Consider the following 22,760-nt stretch of genomic DNA (forward strand, 5'->3'; position numbering starts at 1 on the left):
CTCCTCACTGACCTTACCTGCCCCTACCTTTGCTCCCTACTTAGGATCCTTTTAAATCTTACAACAGCTCAGATCCCATCTCTGATCAAACCCCACCACCACCATGGTTCCTGTTTCCCTGTGAATAAAATCAAAACTCCTCATCATGACCCAAGTCTGCCAACCTGGACCCCCAGGACTGGGTGACTATAAATTTAGAGCGAGAGGAGAGGTGAGTCCAGGGTGACTTTATGTCCTGTCCTGCAGAGTAGCTGGGTGGTTGGTAGTGGTTCTCTCATGGGACCAGGAACAGCCTGGCAAGAATAGGTTTCTGCCTGGGAGAATGGGGGTTAGGTTCGTTTTGGGCACTTAAGGTCTACGAGGTGCCCCAGCAGGGACCAGCTTGGGTGACATCATGATTTAGAGTCATCCTCAAGGAGAATGAGAAGAGGGGTGCTGGCTATGTAGAGGCAGGCAGAGGAAGAGGCTCCCCCAAGAGACTGTGCAGGAGAAGCAAAACCAGGAGAGCAGAGGGAGGACAGAGTCAAAGCCAAGGGGACAAAAGGTTTCACAGGGGCACTGCTCAGCTGTGCAGACGCACCTCAGGGTCAAGGCAGACGCGTCCTGGGGGCTGCTTGCTCAGTGATAGGGAAGAGCATTCTGGGCAGAGGGAACAGCCAGTGCAAACCCCTCAAGGCAGGAGTGCTCCCTGGGTGTTTGAGAGTAGAGGTGGGGAGTTGAAGTCAGAGGAAACAGGAACCAGAGCACATGGGGTCTCTGAGGCCATTCATTATAGCAAGATGAGATCTGTTATGATAACAAATGATCCATTATTACAAGATGAGATCCACTATAAGATGAAATCCATTAGGAGATAGTCTCCATTATAATGAGAAATGGTCCACTATAGCAAGAAGAGACCCATTAAAACAAGATGAAATCCATTACAGAGCCACTGTAACAAGATGAAATCCACGTGAGGATTTTGAAAAGATACTGACTTGGCAGGGTCTCCCTGGTTGTTATGTGGAGAATAATGTGCGTGTATTGGGGGGAGAGAATGAGGGGAGAGGTAGGGAGACCAGCAGGCACTGCAATAGCCCAGGAGGAAGATGGTGCTCAGGCTAGGGTGGCAGATACGGAGACGGTGATTCTGAATCTCTTGAAGCTCAAGTCAAAGGAATTTGCTACCTTCTATTTGGGCACTTGGGGTTGGAGGGTCTGAGGATGCCCCAGGGGGATCTTCAGTGGGCATTTGGAGGCAGGCTCAGGGCTGGACATTGTGATTTAGTGACCCACAGGGGGAGTGAGGCTCCTGACTCCAGGGCTTCTGGCCTGAGCAACTGGAAGGATGGAGCTGCCCTTTACTGCAGGAGAAGCTGTTTAGGGGAAGAAAGCAGGAATTGGGGTTTCAAAATGCCTGTTAGACATCTAAGTCGCAGTGGTCCTTGCCCTCGTAAAGTCACATACAGTCATAAAAGAATTCAGCCTACTGTAAATTCTGGAAGAGTGTGACCTGCTCTGACTGGCGAGGAGACTAGCAGAGCAGTTCGTTCTGGTGATGATGGTGGCTCGGCCTGGGAAGGGATTGGGGGGGAGGGGGGTGTGGAGCCTGGAGGCTTTATGAGTTGGCCAGGCAGGCAGGACTTGAGGAGGGAGAGGTTGGAGGGGGAATGAGGAGACATGAAGGAGGACAGAGGCAGGTCATGAAGCCACAGAACCCAGGGTGGGAAGCTCTGATACCAGAGCAGGGTTGAGTTCAGTTCCCCCACCCCCAAAACAGTTGTCAACCCCGGCTCGCCTGGAAGAGGCCATCGCCCTGCCTTTCCGAGGATGCAGTTCTGACCCCTTCCTGGAGACAGTGCCTCTCCTCCCCCCGCTAGCAGAATGAAATCCGATTGTCTTTCCCAGTTTATCCTCCTTCTCTGAGTGGCCTCCCTCTTTCCTTCAGAGTTGCTGTGCCATCCCAAGCTCTGTGAGCAGCCCTGTAGACCTCGTGTCCAAGACCTTCTTTCATTGGGGATCCAGCCAGCCTCCCGCCAGAAGACAGTGTGCACCCCAGTCCCTCTAATCGGGGCTGCAAATAGGGGTGGCCTCCCCGGAAATGGTGAAGCTGGCCTAATCCTCACCGCTTTCTCTCTCTCTTCTCCTGCCCCGAAGCCGACCCCTGCCGCCCGGGACCCCCGCGATGCCGGCCCCGCCCTGCGCCTCCTGCCACGCGGCCCGCGCCGCCCTCCGCAGGCCCCGCTCCGGACGCGCGCTGTGCGGCGCCTGCTTCTGCGCCGCCTTCGAGGCCGAGGTGCTGCACACGGTGCTCGCGGGCCGCCTGCTGCCGCCCGGCGCCGTCGTGGCCGTGGGCGCCTCGGGCGGAAAGGACTCCACGGTGCTTGCGCACGTGCTACGCGAGCTGGCGCCGCGCCTGCGCATCTCGCTGCAACTCGTGGCCGTCGACGAGGGCATCGGCGGCTACCGGGACGCGGCGCTGGCGGCCGTGCGGCGGCAGGCGGCGCGCTGGGACCTGCCGCTCACCGTCGTGGCCTACGCGGACCTCTTCGGGGGCTGGACGATGGACGCTATAGCCCGCAGCACAGCCGGCTCCGGCCGCAGCCGTGCTTGCTGCACCTTCTGCGGGGTGCTGCGGCGCCGCGCGCTGGAAGAAGGGGCACGCCTCGTGGGCGCCACGCACATCGTAACGGGTGAGCGCATGCGCGCGAAGGAGGGTGTAGTGGGAGGAACGGTGCGGAGGTGGAACCGGAAGGAGGTTGGGGCGCAAGCGTGCGATGCTGCTTGGAGGGAGTTGAGCGCATGCCCAAAAAGTGGAAAGGGAAACCCTGGGCAAGTCTTAAGGGGTGGAGGCTAAAAAGGAGCTGGGCATCTGCGCATGCTCTGGTTTGAAGTTGGCTCCACAGTGTTCTTAACACCAGACGGGATTGCGCATGCCCGGGTTGGGGCTGGGTCGGGCATCACCAAGGCTCTTGGGTCTTGGCCACCATCTTGGTCTACACAGATTGGTAAGTAGAGGGGGTAAGTGGGGAGAGTCCCTAGTTCTTTATCTTTTTTTAATTGTCTCTAACATCCTTGGTCTCACAATCTCCAGCTGTCTCCTTTCAGAATCCATCTCTATCTCTAAAAAGCAACTCTGCCTGTTAACCCAGGCCTTTCTGGTCTTTGATAGCTCTCATTCTCTCTCCCATCCATTCCTTCATCAGTTACTGAGCTTCTACTGTGTGCCAGATCCAAATCGTGTGGCCACAGTAAATTCCTTGACCTCTGTACTTCTGCTTACTCTTTATAATGGGATATTAATGGAACCTAGCTCATGGACCTAGGACAATTAGATGAGTTAGGAGTAAACAATAGAAGATACCCATACACTATCATCATCATCATGGAGCTGAGACTGAGAATACAACTCTGCACAAGTACAGATCTAGTCCCTACCTTTGCACAGTTTTCAAATATAAACCATTGCAAGTGTTATTGCAGAGGATTACACAGACTATATGTACCTGTAAAAAGAGGACCTTATGACATGGGGTGGAAGGGGCGGTCAGGGAAGTCTTTTGAGATCTGAAGGCTCGAGGTGAACAATGAGGGGGATAGGGATTGGGGACAGAGGAAACAGCTCTGGTGAGTTCAGACCTCATCTTTTGGGCAGTAGAGAAATCAGTGATGGGCTCAGTTAGGTCTGTGACATGAAGACAGTTTTGCTTTGAAAAGATCATTCTGGCCATAGTGAGAGAATGGATTGGAGGGGACAACGGCAGTCCAAGGAGACCAAGTTAAGAGGGAGGCAGCTGCTATTGTCTAGTTGACATGATGGCTGTAGGAAAGAGAATCAACACATATGAGGGGCAGTAGGTTAAAGGTACCTCTGGGTCTGTCTCTTCTCCCACCCCCACTCCCCTAGGTAGACTTGGACTCTGGCGGAGGGCAGACTGAGGGTCATACACTGATTTGCACACTTCCTGCATAACCTCAGGACTTGGGACAAATTCCTTGATCGCTCTGAGCTTTATCTTCCTCAGGTGAAAGTGGGAAGAATAATCCTTCCGTCACAGGGCTGTTAGATCCATCAACCAGGAGGATAAGTCTGTATGGAAGAGAAGTTGCCTTGGATTTTAAAATTAATTTGTTAGAATTCACTTATTGTCTTTGTAAAAGTAATGGAGGCTTCCAACAGATAAATCCCTAACTTGTGAGATAAGTTTTACTCTTTCCTTTTATGCCCTAAGTGTTCAAAGACATATGATTAGTTATTACAGATTTAGTGGGTCTGTGATCACAAGATTGGGGAGCAAACCCAACCTCCTGTTATTAATGTGGTTTCCAACTTAAAGGCCACAGACACAGCATTTAAATCTAAACATTTAAACAGATGCAGTTTCCAGTAGCAAACATACCTGGTCACAAGGTCGTGGGCAGCAGTCGCTTGGCAGAGAACTATTAAGACTATATGAAATTAGAGCAGAGTTCTAGACCTGTTCGACCATCTAGACCAAGGTTTCTCTTTCCAGAACTATTGGCATTTGGGATCAGATGTTTCATCTTGTGGGGGGCTGTCCTTTGCATTAAAGGATGTTTAGCAGCATCCCTGGCCTCTACCAACTAGAGGCCAGTAGCATCCTCCCCAGTTGTAACAACTGGGGAACAAAATTGCCCTCAGTTGAGAACCACTGATTGAGATTCCAGTACAAGTTGATAAGATATAGACTTAGCTTTAGATTTACAGTAACTGGTATATAAGCATTCGCTAACTTTCACCCTGGTCTTTCTAGACAAAGACAATGCAAACACCTTGTCCTGCATGCTTAGAGACGCTTGTGTCAACAACCATTGTAGTTTCCTGTGGCTGCCCTAACAAATTACCACAAACGCTTATCAACAACACACACTTTTCTTACAGATCTGTAGGTGAGAAGTCCCACTGGGCTCTCCGTTCTAGCTGGGCTGAAGCTGAGGTGTCGGCAGGGCTGTTTCTTTCTGAAGGCTCTGGGGAACGGCCTACTTCCTGGGCTTTTCCAGCTTCTAGAAGTCACCTCCTTCCCTGGCTCATGTCCCCTTCTTCATTTTCAGAGCCAGCAAGGGTGGGTGGAGCCCTCCTCACATTGCAACGCTCTGGCCTTGCTTTCCTGGTCACATCTCCAAGCCTGACTCTCCTACTCTACAGACCCTGTGATGATACCGGCCCCTGGATAATACAGAACATTCTCCCTGTCTAAAATCAACTGATTAGCAACCTTTATTCCCCTTTGTCCCTTGACCTAACATATTCATAGGCTCCAGGGATTTGGAGTGGAGATCTTTTTTTCTTGGGGGAATGAGGGAGTAGTTTTATTCTGCCTACCATGACAGCCCTCTGGAGAATCTCTGTTAAATACCTTTCTGACTTCTGTGTATAGTTTGAATTACAGTTATTTTTTGTAGCCTAAGCCACCTTTTACTGCCTACCTGAAAGGGCAGCTCACCTAGGGCCCGGTAGCAATAGGTGGGGTGCAAATGAGGGCACCCCAAGTTGATGCCAGGGCATCTGTGTGCATGTCCCCATGTCTTCTGTCACAGTGCCCACCTCCAGCCTCCACCCCGGGGGTCTCCATAGCCCAGGTCCCCTGTCCACGTCTCCCCCTGTGCCCGGCACCCCCGCGCGCCCCTCACCTGCTCCCCATCTGCTCTCCCCGCCAGGCCACAACGCCGACGACATGGCGGAGACGGTGCTCATGAACTTCCTGCGGGGCGACGCCGGGCGCCTGGCCCGCGGCGGGGACCTGGGCTCTGCGGGCGAGGGGGGCGCTCTGCCGCGCTGCCGCCCGCTGCAGCTGGCCTCGCAGAAGGAGGTGGTGCTGTACGCGCACTTCCGCCGCCTCGACTACTTCTCCGAGGAGTGCGTCTACGCGCCCGAGGCCTTCCGCGGCCACGCGCGCGACCTGCTCAAGCGCCTGGAGGCGGCGCGGCCCTCGGTGGTGCTGGACCTCGTGCACTCGGCCGAGCGCCTGGCGCTGGCCCCGGCCGCGCGGCCCCCGCCCCCCCGGCGCCTGCTCCCGCCTGCGGGGCGCTGGCCAGCCGCGCGCTCTGCCAGGCCTGCGCCCTCCTGGAACGGCCTGGACCGCGGCCCGCCCGCGCCTGGGCCATCGGCAAGGGCCAGCCGCGGGCTGGCTGAGGAGGGGCCGCCGGGCGCGCGCGGGGCCGTCCCCGCCTTCTAGGGCCGCCCACTGCCCCAGAGACCCGCGTTCCCTCGCCCAGCTGCGCTGTGAGGTGGGGAGGAGGCGGCCCGGGTGCCTGCGGCCCCGGAGAAGTCAGGCCACCACCTGGCTCCAAAGGAGGAGGGATCCGGTTCCAGACATCTGGAGCTGAGCGGGAGGCACTAACAGCTCTCAATTCCTGAGCGGTGGGGGTGAAGAGGCTGCTTCCCCAGAGCATTCTGGGGGTGCTCAATCCCTGACCCTTCTTGAGCACCTACTGTGTGCCTGCTGTTGGCCTCTCATGGGATAAGCACTTGTGGTGATGACCTCAGTCATTTGCAGCGTTAGTCGTGGCACGTCCTCCGTGCTTCCTGTGAGCCCTTTCCGTGCATCATCTCATTTCACCACAACCGCCTGTACTGGCTGTAGCAGTTGCTGAGTAAACAGAGACTCAGACAGGTGCAGTCACTGGCCCGAGGTCGCCCAGCTTGAGAGGGGACGAACCAGGGGTGCCCACCCAGGCGGGCCTGGCTCCAGAGCTCTCCGAGACTGTGGAACTGTCACTCCCCCACCTCCACTGACTCTCCTCATGCCCCCAGGCAGTGGGTGAGGAGCGGAGGGGTGGGCTCTGGAGGCAGGGCTGGGTGCGCCTGGGTCAGTGACTCACCCCCTCTGGTCTTCCCTTTCCTCCCCTGAAAATGGGTTTACCCCCACTCCACCCCATCCCCCCTCCGTCAAAGCCCTGCTGAAAACGGCTCAATAAATGGTGGCTTCCTTGGTTGTTCGTTTGGTGGTTGTTGGCCGCCAGGGATCCCTGGGTTTCAGGATTGCTGCAAGGAGTGTGATGCCCAGAAGCTTCCTCCCTGACCCCTGGAGAGACTTGGGCTTCGAGTCCCTCCTCCACACTTTTGCTCAGCTGGCTCCCTTGTCAGGAATGCCCTCCCTTTCCCATCTCCCTGCTCAAATTCTCCAGGGTCTACCTTCCCTGCTATCTTCCTCCCACCCCACCCAGTCCCAAATGCCAGCCCCTTCTCCTGGCTCACTGGGTCTCATGTTCCTAATTAGATTGGGCTGGAGGGTGGGTACCAGGTGCCCTGTCTCTCCAGTAGGGTTAATTCTTCACCCAGCAAATGCTCACGAGTACCTCCTCAGCCCCGGGTTGCTAGGGCCATGGCAGTGAACAAAGGGCAAAGGCCCCTATGCATGTGGGCCTCACAGTCAGGGAGAAACAGACAACAAGCCAGTAAACACGTAACATCAAGTGAAGACCACAAGTAAAACTAAAGCGTGCAAGGGAGAGAGGGAGATGGGAGCAGTGTCCGTGCAAGGTCAGGGAAGCTCCTGTTTGAGCAGATGGCATTTAAGAGGAGACCCAAATAAAGCAAAGGGTGGAATCGTGAAGCTCTCTCAGGGAAGGGCTTCCAGGGCAGAGGGGACGCCTGTGCAGAACACCTGAGGCAGGAAGAAGCTCAGCGAGTTGGGACAGCTGGGGGTCCCGTGTGGCCAGAGCAGAGTGGAAGAGGAGTGCAAGAGAGGAGATGGAGGCAGGAGCCAGGAGCAGCTTATGCCCAGCCTTGGGGTGGGAAGGGCTCGGATTTTGTTCTAAGTGTGAGTGAGGCATTGGAGGGCTCTGAGCTGGAGTGGGTAAAGAACCAATTTCCGTTTTCTAAAAACCACCCCAGCTGCCCTGAGAACAAACTAGGGGACACAAGATGAGCAAGGTTGATGGTTTGGGGTGGTGCTGGCTGTGTGCACGAGGCCGTGCTGAGCACTCCTCCCTCGTTAGCTCAGGGACATGGGGAGTTGACTTTTATCCCCAGTTTTACAAAGGATCAACATGTGGCCCAGAGAGGTGAAGCAACTTGCCCAAGGTCAGAGCAGCAAATCACCAAAGGAGCTGGGGCTTTTAGCCCTTCTGCCATACCACCTGCTAGGAGCTGGGAAACCTGGGTTCCTGTTGCAGGCCTGATGCCGATTTACCTGTGACTTTGGACAAAGAATCTCTTTCTTTCTTTTTAACAGTCCCCCCCCCCCCATTAGGAGATGGCTGTATTTCCATTGTGGGTTATAGCAGCACCATCCAATAAAAATATCCTGCAAGCCGCATGTGTAATTTTAAAAATTTTAATAGCCGTATTTTTAAAAGAAAAAAAAATTAATTTTATTATATTTTATTTACCCAATGTATCTAAAATATGATCTTGACATGTAACAACATAAAGAGTTGCCAACAAGATATTTAACTTTGTTGTTTCGTGCTACGTTTTTTTTAAATCCGGTGCGTGTGCTACAGTTACTGCCCGTCTCAGTTCACCGATGCCCTAGTGCAAGTGCCTAACAGCCACCCGAAGCTCAAAGCTAAGCGCTGCCCCTTGAGCTGAGTGACCCTGGGAGCTTCGTCACACCCCGTGGCTTTTGTGAGCAGATGCGCCACGGTGCTGGGGGCGTGAGGTCCCGGCCTCAGAGTTTGCAACTGTTACCCGCAGCCTCGGCTTTTCGCGAGTGCTCGTGCTGTTCTCGGGCCTGGCCGCGAGGGGGCGCTGTGGCCACGCCATTCACGCGCGGCTACGCTTGCCCGGCGGGGTCGCTCCCGCCCCTCCAGGCCTCACCCGGGGGGGCACTCCGCGGTCCCCCCACCTCGCCCTGGTCTCCAGGCCAGTCCCTAAGGGCGGGAGGCGCAGGTTGGCCCCGTGTAAACCCTGGGACAGCCTCCATGACCTGAAGACCCAATGCACTCACTCATGCGTTCTACAAATATTTAATGAGCACCTAATGTTTGTGACAGCAGAGAATGAAAGAGACGAAAAGCTGTCCTTGTGAAGACATGAAAGAAACGAGAAAAATAAAGCACATGGTTCGTCAGATGGTGGTCAGTGCTGTGCAGGAAAATCCAGCGGGGAGGGAGGCGGGGAGCGTGTTTAAATAGGGTGGTTAGGGAAGGCCTATCGGACGCGAGGTGAGTTCCAGGGCTGCAGGAAGGGGTTCCAGGCAGAGGGAACAGCCAGTGCAAACTCTCGGAGTGGGGGGATGGAGGTGATCGGTGCGGGGAGCCAGATCACGGGGGCCCGGCTTTGACTTGACGGAGACGGGAGCCGAGAAGGTTGGGGGGCCCAGAACGGATGGGATCATCCTTTATTCATTCAGCAAACATTTCCGGACCCGTCCCAGGGCCCGGCCCTGCACAGGCAGTGGGGAGACAGCTGAGTCGGGTCCCGTTCCTGCTGTCCTCCATGGGCTCCCCGTCTGGGGGGCGAGGGAGGCCCGAGCACAGGCGGGTCAGAACCCCGAGGGCTGCATGCCGGAGTGGGGGTCGGAGCACCTGGAAGCCCGGAGGCGGGGCGCCTGGCTCAGCGTGACGCTTCCTCAAGGAGCCAGTGTTTAAACTGAGAATGTTAACCCGGCAGGGGGTGCGGCAGGGCCCGGGCGGGGTCGCTGCTCCCGGCGCGCTAAGGGCGCAGCGCAGCTGGGGAGAGCGGCCAGAAGGCGGCGCCCGGAGAGGCCTCGAGCCGAGTGGACCCGCTCTGGGCGTCGGGAAGCTCCCTCCGGGGTCGTATCGGGGAACAGATTCCGTGGCCAGAAGCTGAGGCCGTGGCAATGAGGTTGCAATAGTAGGATCAGATGTAAGGAGGGTATTTAAGACGCACCCAGCAAGAGTTAGAAATCCCGCGGAGCACTAGGGGTTTTGTAAGCTCGGGGCTCCTGCGTGAGGTCACTCCTGAGCAGACTTAATAGTGAGATGTCCGCGTAGGCAGAAGGCCAGCGTGAACCCAAGATTTTTCATTGATGGAGAAACCGCAGGAGACATGAGGGTGGGATTGGAAAAAAAAAAAAAAAAAGGCCCTAGCAGACACGGGCTTCGAAGTGGAGGCTTAGTGGTCGCAGGAGTCTTAGAATGGAGACTGGTAGGCGGTGAAGGGCATCCTCAGCAGAACGGGGGCCCTGTAGCTGAGGCAGGTGGCCTCGCTGAACACAGCCCCTACATAAACGCGGGGCACCCTTTATTCATATTGCATGCAGCATTGCCTCCGTGGCAGGACCAGGCTGATGAGGCTGAAATCCCAGGGCCCCTGCCTGCGGGCCCGATGCCATCTCCCCAGAAGGGGTTGGAGCCCACTCAGGAAGACTGGCTTCTCCGTGAGGGTGTTGCTCCCACGACTGGGTAATTGGAGGCAGCCATCAGGTCTGAGGAGCAGAGGATTCCGGGAGGAACGGGCTCTGAGATTATCCCACTCAGCCAGTTTCCACAAAGCCCCTGCCACGCACCAGGGCCGAGACCACACAGCGGGGTTCCGCAGTGAACGTGGTAGGAGGTCCCTGCTCGTGGGAAACACGGGCTCTAGTGAGAGAGGCCTCTCCTTTTTTTTTTTTTTTCCTGTAATCTTATTTTTTGGTTAAACATTTCCCAAATTTACAGGCACTCCTTACCCACCAAGCAACAACCTCCCCTTTCCCAGTCCCCCCATTTCTGGTAACCCCCAAGCTACTTTCTGTCTCTGGGACTTGTTATTTCTAGATATCTCATCTGAGTGACATCATGCAGTATCTGTCCTTCTGTGCCTGGCTTATTTCACTCCACACAAAGTCCTCAAGGTTCATCCATGTTGCAGCACATCTCGGAACTTTTTACGTTCCTTTAATATTCCACTGTGTGCATCATCGTAAGGAAACAAAGGCGTCCAGCCAGGCTGGGGTGCACAGCATGTCGGGGGTATGAGGCCGGAGCCTGGGACAGGGCCCGTCGTGGAATGTCTGGGAGGCATTTAGGCCTTATCATCACACGTTGGCTTTCAGCAGGTTTGAACACGACACTGTTTATATTTTAAGAACACGCTGGCTGCCGAGGTGGCGTGGGGCGGAGGTGGGGGCGAGGGGCGAGCCAGGAAGCAGCGAGACCAGTTCAAGTACTTGTTCAGCTGTCCAAGTGCGAGATCAGGGTGCCTTGGACGAGGGTGGGGGAGAGGGGATGAGGGGAGCTGAGGTGACACAGGAATTGGCAGAGGGAGGTGAGAGTGAGAGAAGAGTCCGGGACCACTCCCAGCTTTTTGACCCAAGCAAGTGGGTAGATGATGGTGTCATTTACCAAGACGGGGAAGGACTAGGAGGGAAGGTGGGGGAAGCCATGAAGCATAAACAGAAAGATGTGGGTGGGACACAATCAAGAAGGGGCAGGAGGGAGGGGCAGAGCCGTTGAGCTGTGGAGCCAGCATCAGGGGCACCCAGGTGAGCACACACAAGCTACCTGGCACGCAGGTGACAGAAACCAACTGGCACGTGAGCAGAGACAGGTGCTGACTCAGAGACATCTGAGAGATTACCCAGAGAGAGCTTGAGTAATCGAAGAGACCCATGAAGTCAACAGTGGAGGGGCACTGAGTCAGGCTGGCACACCGGAGTTCAAATCCCACCTCTACCACCTGCTCACCGTGCAACCTTGGACAACTGACGTCATTTCTCTCCATTTCCTCATCTGTAAAATGGGAGGTAATCGTGGGTTCCTCTCAGGGACAATGAGGGAATCAAATAAGACGTGGCACCCAGTACGCACTGGAAAAATTGCCAACCAGGAGCCAGGCAGGGGTCCCACGAAAGTCAGAGGAGAGGGTCTGTGTGCTCCTTCTGCAGATACCCAGTGGGAAACAAGACAGACAGAACTCTCTGCACTCGTTGACACGGAGACAGAGTGGCACAGTGTTTAAGAGCTGGTGACTGGGATTCAAATCCCAGCTCCACCACTTGTACAAGTTGCCTCTTTGCAGGGCCTGGTTTCCTCCGTGTGACACATTCCATGGGAGTCCCAAACCTCATAAAGCCGCCGTGAGGATTCAGTGTGGTGCTGTGTGTGAAGCCCTTGGCAACCTGCCTGGACACTTGCAGAACTGATTTTTATTCTAAGTGGAGACAAAAGCAGACACAAGGAGTTGGGAGTCCTGGGGAGAGAGGACCTCCCCCCACCCCGCTTCAGAGTCCTACGACTTCCAAATAGCCAGAGACCACTTCCTCCGCCACCCATTCCCACGTCAGGCCCCGGCCCCTATCTCCTTCTGGAAGGGCTCCAACTCTGAAACCACAAAATCCCACATCTCACTCCCTGACCAGAGCCTCCCATGCTCCCAGCACTGTGGGTGGCTCTGCCGTACCTGTTTTTCCACCTAAAAGACACCTTGACCCTCCTCACGAAGCCTCTCCATCAAGCCCTTGCTGTCCTCACACCCCCACAGTCCACCCATTTACCCCCAGCGATCCTCTGCTCCCCCATCTCAGCATCAATGGCAAACCTGCCATTGCCCAGTCCCACCCGTGCCTTTGCTTTGCCAGCACCCAGGCTGCTGGAGAAGAAAGAAGAAATCACCCAACGGCAGAGATGGTGCCTCTTCAAAGCCATGATCACCAATTTCCCCTGGGCTCCTGGTCTTCTACCCTCAACACCCCAACACCACCCACCTAGGTAGGTGCCCCTCAACATGACCTGGACTCTGTCTCCCCTGAGAAAGCAGAAGCCATCCGACGCACCCTCTCGTGCCTTCCTGCCACTGGGCCACACCGCACCTGCCTCTCCCCCACCCTTTCCTGCTTCCTTCCTGGAACAATGGAAGAGGCGTCTTTCCTCTTGTCTGTGGCTTGTCCCACCTTCCGAAGGTTTCTTGCACCATCCACTCCTTTGTTCCCGGGCATTTCGCCCCCCTGTGGTTGTCAAGAGCTCCCTGCCATGGAATCATGGCGCCATGGCTTGGCATTGTGTAACCTTGCAACCTTGAGCGAGTAACCTAATGTCTCCGTGGTGGCTTCCTCATCTGTGAGATGAGGATAACAAGATTACCTTCTCACTCGACTCTGTGAAGGATTCAGTGAGTGAATGCTTGTGAAGTGCTTCGAAACAGTGGTAGACAGACACAGAAATCAGTGCTCCAATAAAATTGGCAGTTGTCTTGGGAGATGACAGACAGAAGATGTAGGAGCCTGGACTGTAGATTCAGGCAGTCCTGGGTTTGCGTCCTGCCTCCTGTACTTACCAGCTGCAGACCTCAGGCCGGCCATGACCCCTCTATTGGCCTCAGTTTCATAGTCTGCAAATGGGGACAAGATGGTACTTACCCAGTGGAGTCTGGACTCTGCATGACCCCTCTGCCCTCATCTCCTCCTTTCTCCGCCTCACTCCGCCGCAGTCACACTGGCCTCCTCTCTGGTCCTCAGATACTCCAGACCCCCTCCCACCTCAGGGCCTTTGCACGTGCTGCTCCTTTTGTCTGGGACAGTCTCTCCCCAGATATCCCCATAGCCCCCTCCCCAATTTCCTTTAGGTCTTTGATCAAAGGTCACCTGGGTGAGGCCTCCCCTGACCCTACCTGCTTTCTTGCTTTACTTTTTTCATACCACTGGCAACTTGTGATGTCATGGACTGTATTTCTTTACTTTGTCAACTGCCTCCCCTTCCAGAATATAGGCATCAGTTGGGCAAGGACATGGTTGATATTGTTCACTGCTCTATCCCCAGTGCCTAGAACTGTGGCTGATACGTTAGGGGCTAAATAAATGGTTGTTGAATGGAGGGAAAGAGAGAAAAGGCCGGCAGGAAAAAGGGAGGGAGAGAGCGGGAGGGAGAGAAGGAGGGAGGGAGGGAGGGAGGGACGCCAGCTAATTCACCTAAAGAATTTAACAGGGTGTCTGACTTGTGTGAAGCCCTCCATAAACGTGAGCGTTTGTTTTTGTTCTAATTATCATCAACTCTTTTCTTTCTCATAAACAGCCTTCACTGGTCAAACACCCCTTCTCCTCCTCCTCCCCTCGCATCTAACAGTTGTCTTCACCAGCGGTCTCCACTCCACTGGCTTCTCCACCCACTGCCCCGGCACCCACCCCACCGGCGCCACCAAATCCTTTCTGTCTGAGGTCACAGTCACCTCTCTGACTCCAGTGGGCTCCCCACAAGCCTCCCGGTTGTTAGACCTGGTGCCACCCTTCGTTAAAAAGCTCTTGGCTTCACTGGCACCACACTCTTGGTTTTCCTTCTTTCTCTCCAATCACTTCTTTTCTCAGCCCCCCAACTGCCTCTTACCATCCCCTAACTGTGGCTTGGGGTCCCTGGGCAGATGCCCCTCTTTTGACTGCTTTCTGCACGTTTTCTCTCTGGGTGGGCTCGACACACACCCTGGTTTCCAGTGCCTTCTCTGCTGGTGACTCCTGATCACCGTCTAACCAGGCGGCTCTCCTGAGCTCCAGCCCTGGGCCCCAGCGAGACCCTGAGGGGCTCTCCTCCTCTTTTCCCATCACCTTCAGGGTAAATTCCAAGCCCCTGGGTCATGGGGCCCCTGCTCGGTGGGGCTGGTACCTCCACTCATAACTGCTCACCTCCTTCCCACCCCCACCATGCCCCCGACGAGCTCCTACACACCCACAGGCTTCAGCTTAGCTAGCACACCCTCCGGGAGCTCTTTCACCCCTCTTGGGGCCCCATCAGTCCCCCATCAGGGCACGCATCACACAGATTGAGCTTTCCATTGCCCTGTTGGCCTTTTCCCACCAGACTGTGAGTTCCTTAAGAGCAGGGACTCTGGTCATTCTTTCATACAACAGATATTTATGGGGCACCCCTGACATGGCAGGCAGCACTGGGCTGGGCGATGTGGGTGAAAGAGGAGGCGAGACACCCCAGGAGTTAGCATCTGGTGGGAGGGTGACCAGCAGTCACTGCGTGGGGTCTGGATGGCCGTGATGGGGTCTGCGTGTCACCAGGAGCTCTACGGTGGTTGCCTGAGCCTATTCACCACAGCACCCGCCTTGGGCTCACCCGCACAGTATTTCCCGAGCCTTCCACTCAGGCGGGGAGCCCCTCGAGTCCGTCAAATCAAAGCCTTCTGCTCAGAGTGGGGCAGGCAGTTGTGTTTACCGTGAAAGTCTTTTTTATGTATTGTTTTAACTTTTTATTTTTGTATCCTGTATAACTCAAGTCCCGCATCAAAACCAGGGAATGGATGTTGTCTCCACCCTGTTAAGGAGGCTGCAGCTCCTACCCCAGTTCACCCCCTTTAATTGCATTTTTATTTGTGCGTTTAACTTGTGCGTGTGCGCAAGTTTCCGTGCAGTTATTCCCACGTGTAGATTTGTCCGGCCACCACCCCAATCAAGATGCAGCACCGTGCCATCACACAGAGGAGCTCCCCTGTGCTACCAGAGATTTAATTATTTAAAGAGAGTTTCTTTGCGTCCACCAAGGCCTTCTGGTCTAGGAGACGAACACTCCTAGGGAAGCTCGCTGAGATGTCCAGCTCAAGCAGAAGGGCCCGTTAGCAGAACCAGTTTGCAGGGAGCAGAATCACACCCGGAGACGCAGGTGTGTGGATGCAGACGCCGCTGCTCGGACAGCGAGGTCCCCAATGGACAGACAGAGCTGGGCTAAGGACCAGCTCCCAGCAGAAGCCAAGGCAGGCACCCGAGCAGAGAAAGGCTGGGCAGGCACAGCCTGGCAGGAAAGTGGTTTGGGAGCCAGCTCCGGGGTGAGCGAGGGGCGGCGAGCCAGGCGGGCCTCCTGAGTCACCGCGCGGTGCGGTCTGGGTGGAGCTGCCAAGGCCCCGAGACAAATTACAATCATTAGGGGGTTTAAGAGGCTGGGGGAGGGGCTTAGGACATCAGGCGAGGAAGGGGCTGAGTTAGGAGGGTCCCCGGCCCCAGGGCCGCCCCTCAGGTTGCCTGGCACCCATCCCAACCTTGCCCACTCTGTCTCTCCTGTGCCCTCCATCCTCTCTGAATCTGCCCCCCACCCCAATCTTTGCACAACCCTGGGGTATCTGACACACTCTCTGGGTCTGTGCAGCAGCCACGGGTCTCCGTCCTCGACTCTCTGGGTCTCCGTCCCCCTCTCCCTGGGTCTTCATTCCCCCTCTCTCCAGGTCCCTGTCCCCCTCTCTCTCTGGGTCTCCGTCCCCCTCTCCCTGGGTCTCTGTCTCCCTCTCTCTCCAGGTCCCTGTCCCCCTCTCTCTCTGGGTCCCCGTCCCCCTCTCCCTGGGTCTCTGTCTCCCTCTCTCTCCAGGTCCCTGTCCCCCCTCTCTCTGGGTCTCCGCCCCCCGCTCCCTGGGTCTCTGTCCCCCTCTCTCTCCAGGTCCCTGTCCCCCCCCCCTCTGGGTCTCCATCCCCCTCTCTGGGTCTCTCCCCCCACCCATCTGCAGAGCCTGAGTTGGACACACCAGTTCTGGCACTGACCTTCTCTTCTCTTGTGGGAGTCTCTGCTCCCCCACTTCTCAGGACTATGAGGACCCCACAATAAGAAAGCAGAAGAGACAGGAACTGCCCCAGGGTGGGAACCTCCGGCCCCTGACCCTCCCTTCTCCATCCCTGCCTCCCTGTTCCTTTCTCTGGGTCCAGCTCTCCTCCATCTGGGTCCCACTCTCTTCCATCCCTCTCTCCCTCCCTCCCCGTCTCCCTCTTCTCCAGCCCTTGTTCTGCATCTGTACCTTCCTCCTCCTCTCTTTCTTCCATTATTTCACTGCCTCTTTCTCCGTCTCACGTCCCCCCTGGCTTCTTTGCTGCTGCTGTTGGGGATGGTGGAAGAGATGGTTGCTCGGCCTTTCTTCTCTCATCACCTTTTCTCTTCCTCTGTTTGTTTCCCGTCTTCACCTCTTTCCCTCTATTTTTCTGCTGCCCCCTCCCTTCTCGCCACCTTTCTACACTCATCTCTCTGTGAATTTGTCTCTGTGCCACCTTCTCCCCCTGTCCTGTTTTTTTTTTCCTTCTCTGTTCCCCGTCTACTTTCATCATCTTCCTCTGCTTTCTCCCCACTGCCTTGCTGTGCCTGTATTTCTGATTTCTGTTACTCTCTCTCTCCTTGTCTCTCCACCTCCATATTTTACTGCAGCCTCTCACCTCCCTCGGCTGCCTCTCTCTGCCTCCCAGCCCCTTCCAGCATCTTCCTCCGAGACCCCCCTGGTGTCATGAACCTACCACGACGGAATGGGGGCCCTCCCTGCCCACCCTGCCCTGGGGTCTCCCTCCCAGCTTGCAGCACCTTCTCCATGTGGGCAGGCCCTCAGTAACAGCTGTGGCTACTTCTCAGCTGGGGAGGGGAGGGAGGCTGCAGGACCAGGGAGTCCTGGAACGGGAACCAGGCAATTAAAAAAAATGTCATAAGAAGGGCGGGGGGCAGGGCCAGCTGCCCAGACCAGGGATATAAGGCCCAGTGTCCTGTGGCCAGGGAGCAGACACCACCCCAGCTTCCTCCTCACAGCAAGGCAGGGCCTCAGCCTTGCCCAGCACTGTCCCCCCACACCACCAAGGAGCCCCCAGCCCCTCTCTGGGTCTCTGGGACTCTGGCCACTGCCTCTGTGTGCCTGTCTCTGTGTCTCGGAGGGAGTGGCTCCCACTGTGCTGACTCTCAGCCCCTGTGTCCTGCAGCCTCCTTCACTCTCACTTTCTCTCCCCATTTACCAGAACCCGTGACCCTCAACCCCCAGGATGCTGCTCCTGCTGGCAGCACTGCAAATCTTGGCTGTAGGTAAGAACCAGGACGCTCATGGGTGGCCCAGAGAAAGAGAGTGAAGGTGGGAGGTGTGGGGATCCCAGCTCTGGGAGAGCAGCTGTAAGCTCTGAATTGTGGAGATTTCAGGAAATTACAGGGGGTGTGCTATAGGAGGAAATAAATTAGTTATTGTGGGGGATTTTGGGTCCTGAGTGAGTCTATTGAAAGGGATGCATCAGATATGATCAGAAGTGATGGTGGAGGGTGATGATGGGGAGAGGGGCTCACAGCAGGGCTGTGACGTGGTGAAGGGAGTGGGCTTGGGAGGGTCTATGGAAGTGACAGAGAGCGCCTTGAATATGTTAGGGAAGGACCAGTGAGGGGAGTGCAGCGTGTTGTGAAAGGTGATGATGAATGTAGACCTGGGAGAGTGGAATCAAGGGTGGTAGCTGGAGCACAACCCTGGATGAGGTGGCTATGGTCCAATAACAGCTGCTATAGAGGGGTTAAGAGGGAGAGCCCTGGAGATCTGGAGAGTTGAGGGCTGGGGAGCATTTGTTCATCTGCTTTCCCCAATCTGCTTGTTCCTAGGCATGGCACAGAACCAAATGGATGAGAACAAGATCATTGGTGGCTACACCTGCACCCAGAACTCCCAGCCGTGGCAGGCTGCTCTCCTGGCAGGCCCCGGGCGTCGCTTTCTCTGCGGAGCAGTCCTGCTGTCAGAAAAGTGGGCCATCACTGCTGCTCACTGTGCCTACCCGTGAGTGACCAACCCCCTCTGCCCGATTCTAGTGCATCCCAGGATCTAGAATCCCAGAGCTCAGCTTAGAACATGGATTCCAGATTAGAATTCAATGTGGTACTCAGGTACTGGTTTAGGATCTAGATAAGAACCTAGAACCAAGAACACAGCTCAGAACATGGAAGCCAACCATAAATCTTGAACTTTCAGTTTAGATTCTGAAAGCAGGTTGACAGCTTAGAACCCTTAAGCCAACTTAAGGTCTCATGCAGAACCTAGAACTGATATGTAACCTGGAGATCCATCCAGAGCCAAGCTTTGCATACAGACTAAGATTTGGAATCCGTTCCATACTGGGAACAGTATCAGAACACCTAGAACCCAGAGTCTGGTTCAGAACCTGTAGTCCAACTGTAAATCCAGAACCCTGCTTGCAGCTGGAACATAAATCTCAGAGTTGAAAATGGAGAACAGAATGTGGAACCAGTTCCAGATCCAAAGTTTAATTGAGACCCTAGTCTACAGCCTAGAACCCAGACCTCAACACAGTGTCTAAAACTCAGAATGCAGACTATAATCTCAAGCCCCATATATAACCCAGAGCTCATCCCAGATTCTAGGCAGGAACCCAGAACCTAGACCCAAGCCTAGAAGCCACTGTCCAGACTAGAGCCCAGAACTCACCTTGTGCCTATAACCTGGATCCAGTGCCACCATTTGAACTTTAATCTAGAAGCTAGATCTTAGAGCTCAGCCCAGTGTCTGGGAGACAAAATCCAGAATGTAAACCAGCATCTAGAACCTTGGTTCAGGCCATAATGTAGAGCTCTGCCTAGAACCCAGAACCCAACCTGAGGTTGAAGGCTCAGACCAGTCTAGAACAAAGAGCCCAGACTATAGACTATAACTCAATCAGAAACAGAGCTCAGCCTAGAATCAAGAGCTCAGACCAGTGTTTAGAATCTTGAGCCCAACTGTAGCACAGCTCAAACCAGTGTCTAGAACTCAAGTCACAAACCAGAGCTTAATCTAGAACCCAGAGTTCAACCCAGAAGCTGGAACTCATGTCAGTGTCTAGAGTCCAGGTCATAATCCATTGTACAATATAGAATCCTCAGCCTACTCTAAAACTAAAATTCACACCAGTGTCTAGAATTTATGCCACAATCCAGACTCAATCTAGAACCATAGCCTAGAGCCCAAAACTCAAACTGCCTAGAATCCAGACCCCTAGATAATATCCAAGATGGAGCTACCCTGGAGCCTGCTCTAGAATATTAATTCTGGCTTACAGCCTAGAGCCATAGCCTAGAGTACCATTTAGAGCTCAAAGCATAGACTCTGCACAGACTCTGGAGCTAAACCAGGAACTCACAACCATCACCTTACATGCAAGTCAGAAGCCAGGAAGCCACTCAAGAAGGAAGGGAGGAAAACAGGGTTCAGCCAAGAGAGAATACCCAGGTCATGAGAAAGGACACAAGCGTTCAGGTTTTTCTCAGCCTGTGGTTAGAGAGAAGCAGGTTAGACTTGAGGGAAAACTCACCGCCAGGAAGGAAACTTGGCTGGAGGGTGGGGTGGGAGGTCTCGGGTCAGCCCTTGAGCAAGGCTACTCTTGGGGGTCATGGGCCAGGATCCTTCGGGTGGCTCTGGGCAAGCACAACCTGAGGAGATGGGAGGCCACAGAGCAGGTGCTGAACGTGGCTCGCCAGGTGATTTATCCCAGCTACAACGCCCAGACCCACGACAACGACCTGATGCTGCTGCAGCTACAGCCACCCGCCCGTCTGGGGAAGGCTGTGCAGCCCATCAGCGTGGCCAACTCTTGCGCCAGAGCTGGGACCACCTGCCGTGTATCAGGCTGGGGCACCATATCCAGCCCCGTTGGTGAGGCCCGGACTCCTGTGTGCTAGGGGAGGAGGGCTGGGGGCCTGGACCCCCAGGTCTGAGGGAGGAGGGGCTGGGGGCCTGGACCCCTGGGTCTGAGGGAGGAGGGGGTGTGAGAGCCAGGGTTCCCTGGTCCTGTGGGAGGACAGACCCAGGTCCTCAGCCCCCAGTGTCCTCCAGCCAGGTACCCCAATGGTCTGCAGTGCGTGAATGTCGACATCTTCTCAGACCAGGCGTGCCGGCAAGCCTACTCCAGAGCCATCACTGCCGGCATGGTCTGCGCAGGGGTCCCCCAGGGCGGGAAGGACTCCTGTCAGGTACGCGTCACAGTGGGCCATGGGAGCTGAAGAAGGGGGCCTTGTCGAGGCTGGGGCTTGGGCACCACAGGGTCTTGAGGGCCTGGAAATCTGCAGAGGTCCCGATGGGGTGGGAGTCCCCAGGGATGGAGGGACAGTTGAGAGCCCGGCGACACTTTTTCCCAGCTGTGTGAGCCTGGTTGATGAACCTGTCGCCCTCCTGCCTCAGTTTCCTCGTCTGTCAAGTGGGAACACACCTCCTTGGGGAGCTGTTAGAATTAGCTCTGGTTGCTTCTGTCATCCTTGTTAGGACACATGGTGGCTGGAACACTGCTGAGGCCCTAGACATCCTTGTCCAGCCCTGAGAGGGGCAGAGTCAGCAAGATGTGCAAAAACAGAGACAAAAAGTCTTCTAGAGACAGAGCTGAGATGGAGTGGGGCCCGGTGGAACCCAGGAATAGAGGCAGGGTCAAAGACAGAGGCCCAGAGAGGGAAGGAAGCGTCCCCTTGTCCCCCAACTCGGCTCCCTCCCCATCTCTGCCTCTTGGGCTCCGGCTGTCCGTCCATCTGTGTCTCCATCCCTGTCCCTTCCCCTCAGGGTGACTCTGGAGGACCCCTCGTGTGCCACGGACAGCTCCAGGGCCTCGTGTCCTGGGGGATGGAGCGCTGCGCTCTGCCTGGTTACCCCGGGGTCTACACCAACCTGTGCAGATACCGGAACTGGATCCAGGAGATGATCCGGGGAAGAGGGTCATCAGCGTGACCCTGCACCTTGACTTCAGCGGGCTTCGCGGGCTTTCCCGGACCCTCCTCTCCCCACTCAAGCCCTGGGAACCCCGGGACACAGCCCCACCTCCTGGCTGGTACCCCTGCCTTGGAACGCCGTCTCCCACACTGTTTCTCCCGGCGTTGCCTCCCCAGCTGTGCCCCCACCCACACAGCCTCACCATCCTCATTCGAGATCCCTTAAGCACAGAGCACTGGGGTGTGAAGTCTGAACTGGAACCCTCTCCCAGAGCACACGCCTCTCACGACTCCTTGTGGCTCTAAAAAAATAAAAATGGAATAATCCCAAATGTCCCGCATCCATTCATTTAACTCCTTCTGCAAACATGTGCATGGTGGCCCTGCGGTGTCCAGCCAGGAGCAGTGTTCGGACAAGCGGCCTGGGGGTCTGCTCCCCCCACTGGAGAAGAAAACGCTCCACCTTGCCGTGCACTGCCCATCTCCATGTCCCGTGTGTCCCATGGTCAGGGGCTCCTGAGGTCCCCAGCGAGGAGGACCTGCCCTGTTTCCTGGAAAACATTACGCAAATGGAAATGCTCTATTTTCTAGATCGGGTCTCAGGTGAGGAGAGTTATGTTAACCACACTCTGGAGTTCAAGTCCTGGCAAAGCCCTTCTCTTGTTTTATTTGCTTCTACCCTTTGTCCCTGGCTCCGTTCCCTTCCTCCCACAGGCTCAGACATGAATGGCCTCGAGTATCGCACATCCCTGGAAAACATGCATTGTCGTATTGTGTTGTTTCTAATGTACATGAAACCTCTGGGTTAGGAATCTTATTCTCTTTTCTTACTTTCACGCATCCAGGATTATTTGTTGGGCACCGATTAGGCACCAGCCAGTGTTTTAGGTACAGGAGCGAGAGCTGTGGACGAGCCAGGTCAAATCCCTGCCCTCATGGAGCTTACATTCTAGACTGGGAGACAGACAAGAAACAATAAGAATAATTTCAAAGTAAGATATAGAGAAAAAAATATTTCTTAAAAAATAATTTTTTTTAAGTAAAGTGTAGAGTCCCTATGAGTAAAAAGTCAATAATCACAGGCTAGAGGGCAGGCTTGTGCTAGCTTGCAAGAACCGGTTGGCACATTTTCAGGAATTTTGAGAGCCAGTTGTTAAACAGAGCCATTATTAAAAATTAAATTACATAAACTTATGATTAAAGAAGTTATATTAAAAACAAAGCTAATAAATACTCAAAACTCATCAATTTCTCATTATCTTACTACATTTCACTAGTATTTGTGCTCTTGAGGTTATTAACATCTCTCATATTACATCCATATCCATGAGCTTCATTGCAAATCCTCCCAACTCTGACTCCAGTGAGGTAGCATTAGTAGCTTGAAATCTGCCAAAGTGGGCGTATTTACACCTTGGAAAATGGCAAGCATGACAAATCTTGGTGGTGAGTTTCTTCTCAGAGAGTCCTCGTTAAACCTTTAC

At 54.9% G+C, this 22,760-nt stretch overlaps 1 protein-coding gene and 1 pseudogene across 1 annotated transcript; both read left to right on the forward strand.

Annotated features, from left to right (window-relative positions):
• The first annotated feature begins 1,679 nt into the window (after positions 1–1,679).
• On the forward strand, positions 1,680–8,401 carry LOC119521256 (annotated as a pseudogene).
• Positions 8,402–17,591: 9,190 nt separating this feature from the next.
• On the forward strand, positions 17,592–21,407 carry LOC119521267 (kallikrein-14-like). The gene is made up of 5 exons (XM_037819356.1): positions 17,592–17,640; positions 18,196–18,367; positions 19,983–20,236; positions 20,417–20,553; positions 21,131–21,407. The coding sequence occupies exons 1-5, from the start codon at positions 17,601–17,603 to the stop codon at positions 21,293–21,295; spliced, it is 768 nt and encodes a 255-aa protein (XP_037675284.1). The 5' UTR covers positions 17,592–17,600; the 3' UTR covers positions 21,296–21,407.
• The last annotated feature ends 1,353 nt before the right edge of the window (positions 21,408–22,760 follow it).

The sequence above is a fragment of the Choloepus didactylus genome, chromosome 27, assembly GCF_015220235.1.
Source record: "Choloepus didactylus isolate mChoDid1 chromosome 27, mChoDid1.pri, whole genome shotgun sequence".
NCBI lineage: Eukaryota > Metazoa > Chordata > Mammalia > Pilosa > Megalonychidae > Choloepus > Choloepus didactylus.

Bases quoted from the DNA above. Each gene is read 5' to 3' on its own strand.
- LOC119521267 (XM_037819356.1), top strand. From the start codon at position 17,601: ATGCTGCTCCTGCTGGCAGCACTGCAAATCTTGGCTGTAG. The intron at 17,641-18,195 runs GTAAGAACCAGG...GCTTGTTCCTAG, and splicing joins ACTGCAAATCTTGGCTGTAG to GCATGGCACAGAACCAAATG. The intron at 20,554-21,130 runs GTACGCGTCACA...CCTTCCCCTCAG, and splicing joins GCGGGAAGGACTCCTGTCAG to GGTGACTCTGGAGGACCCCT.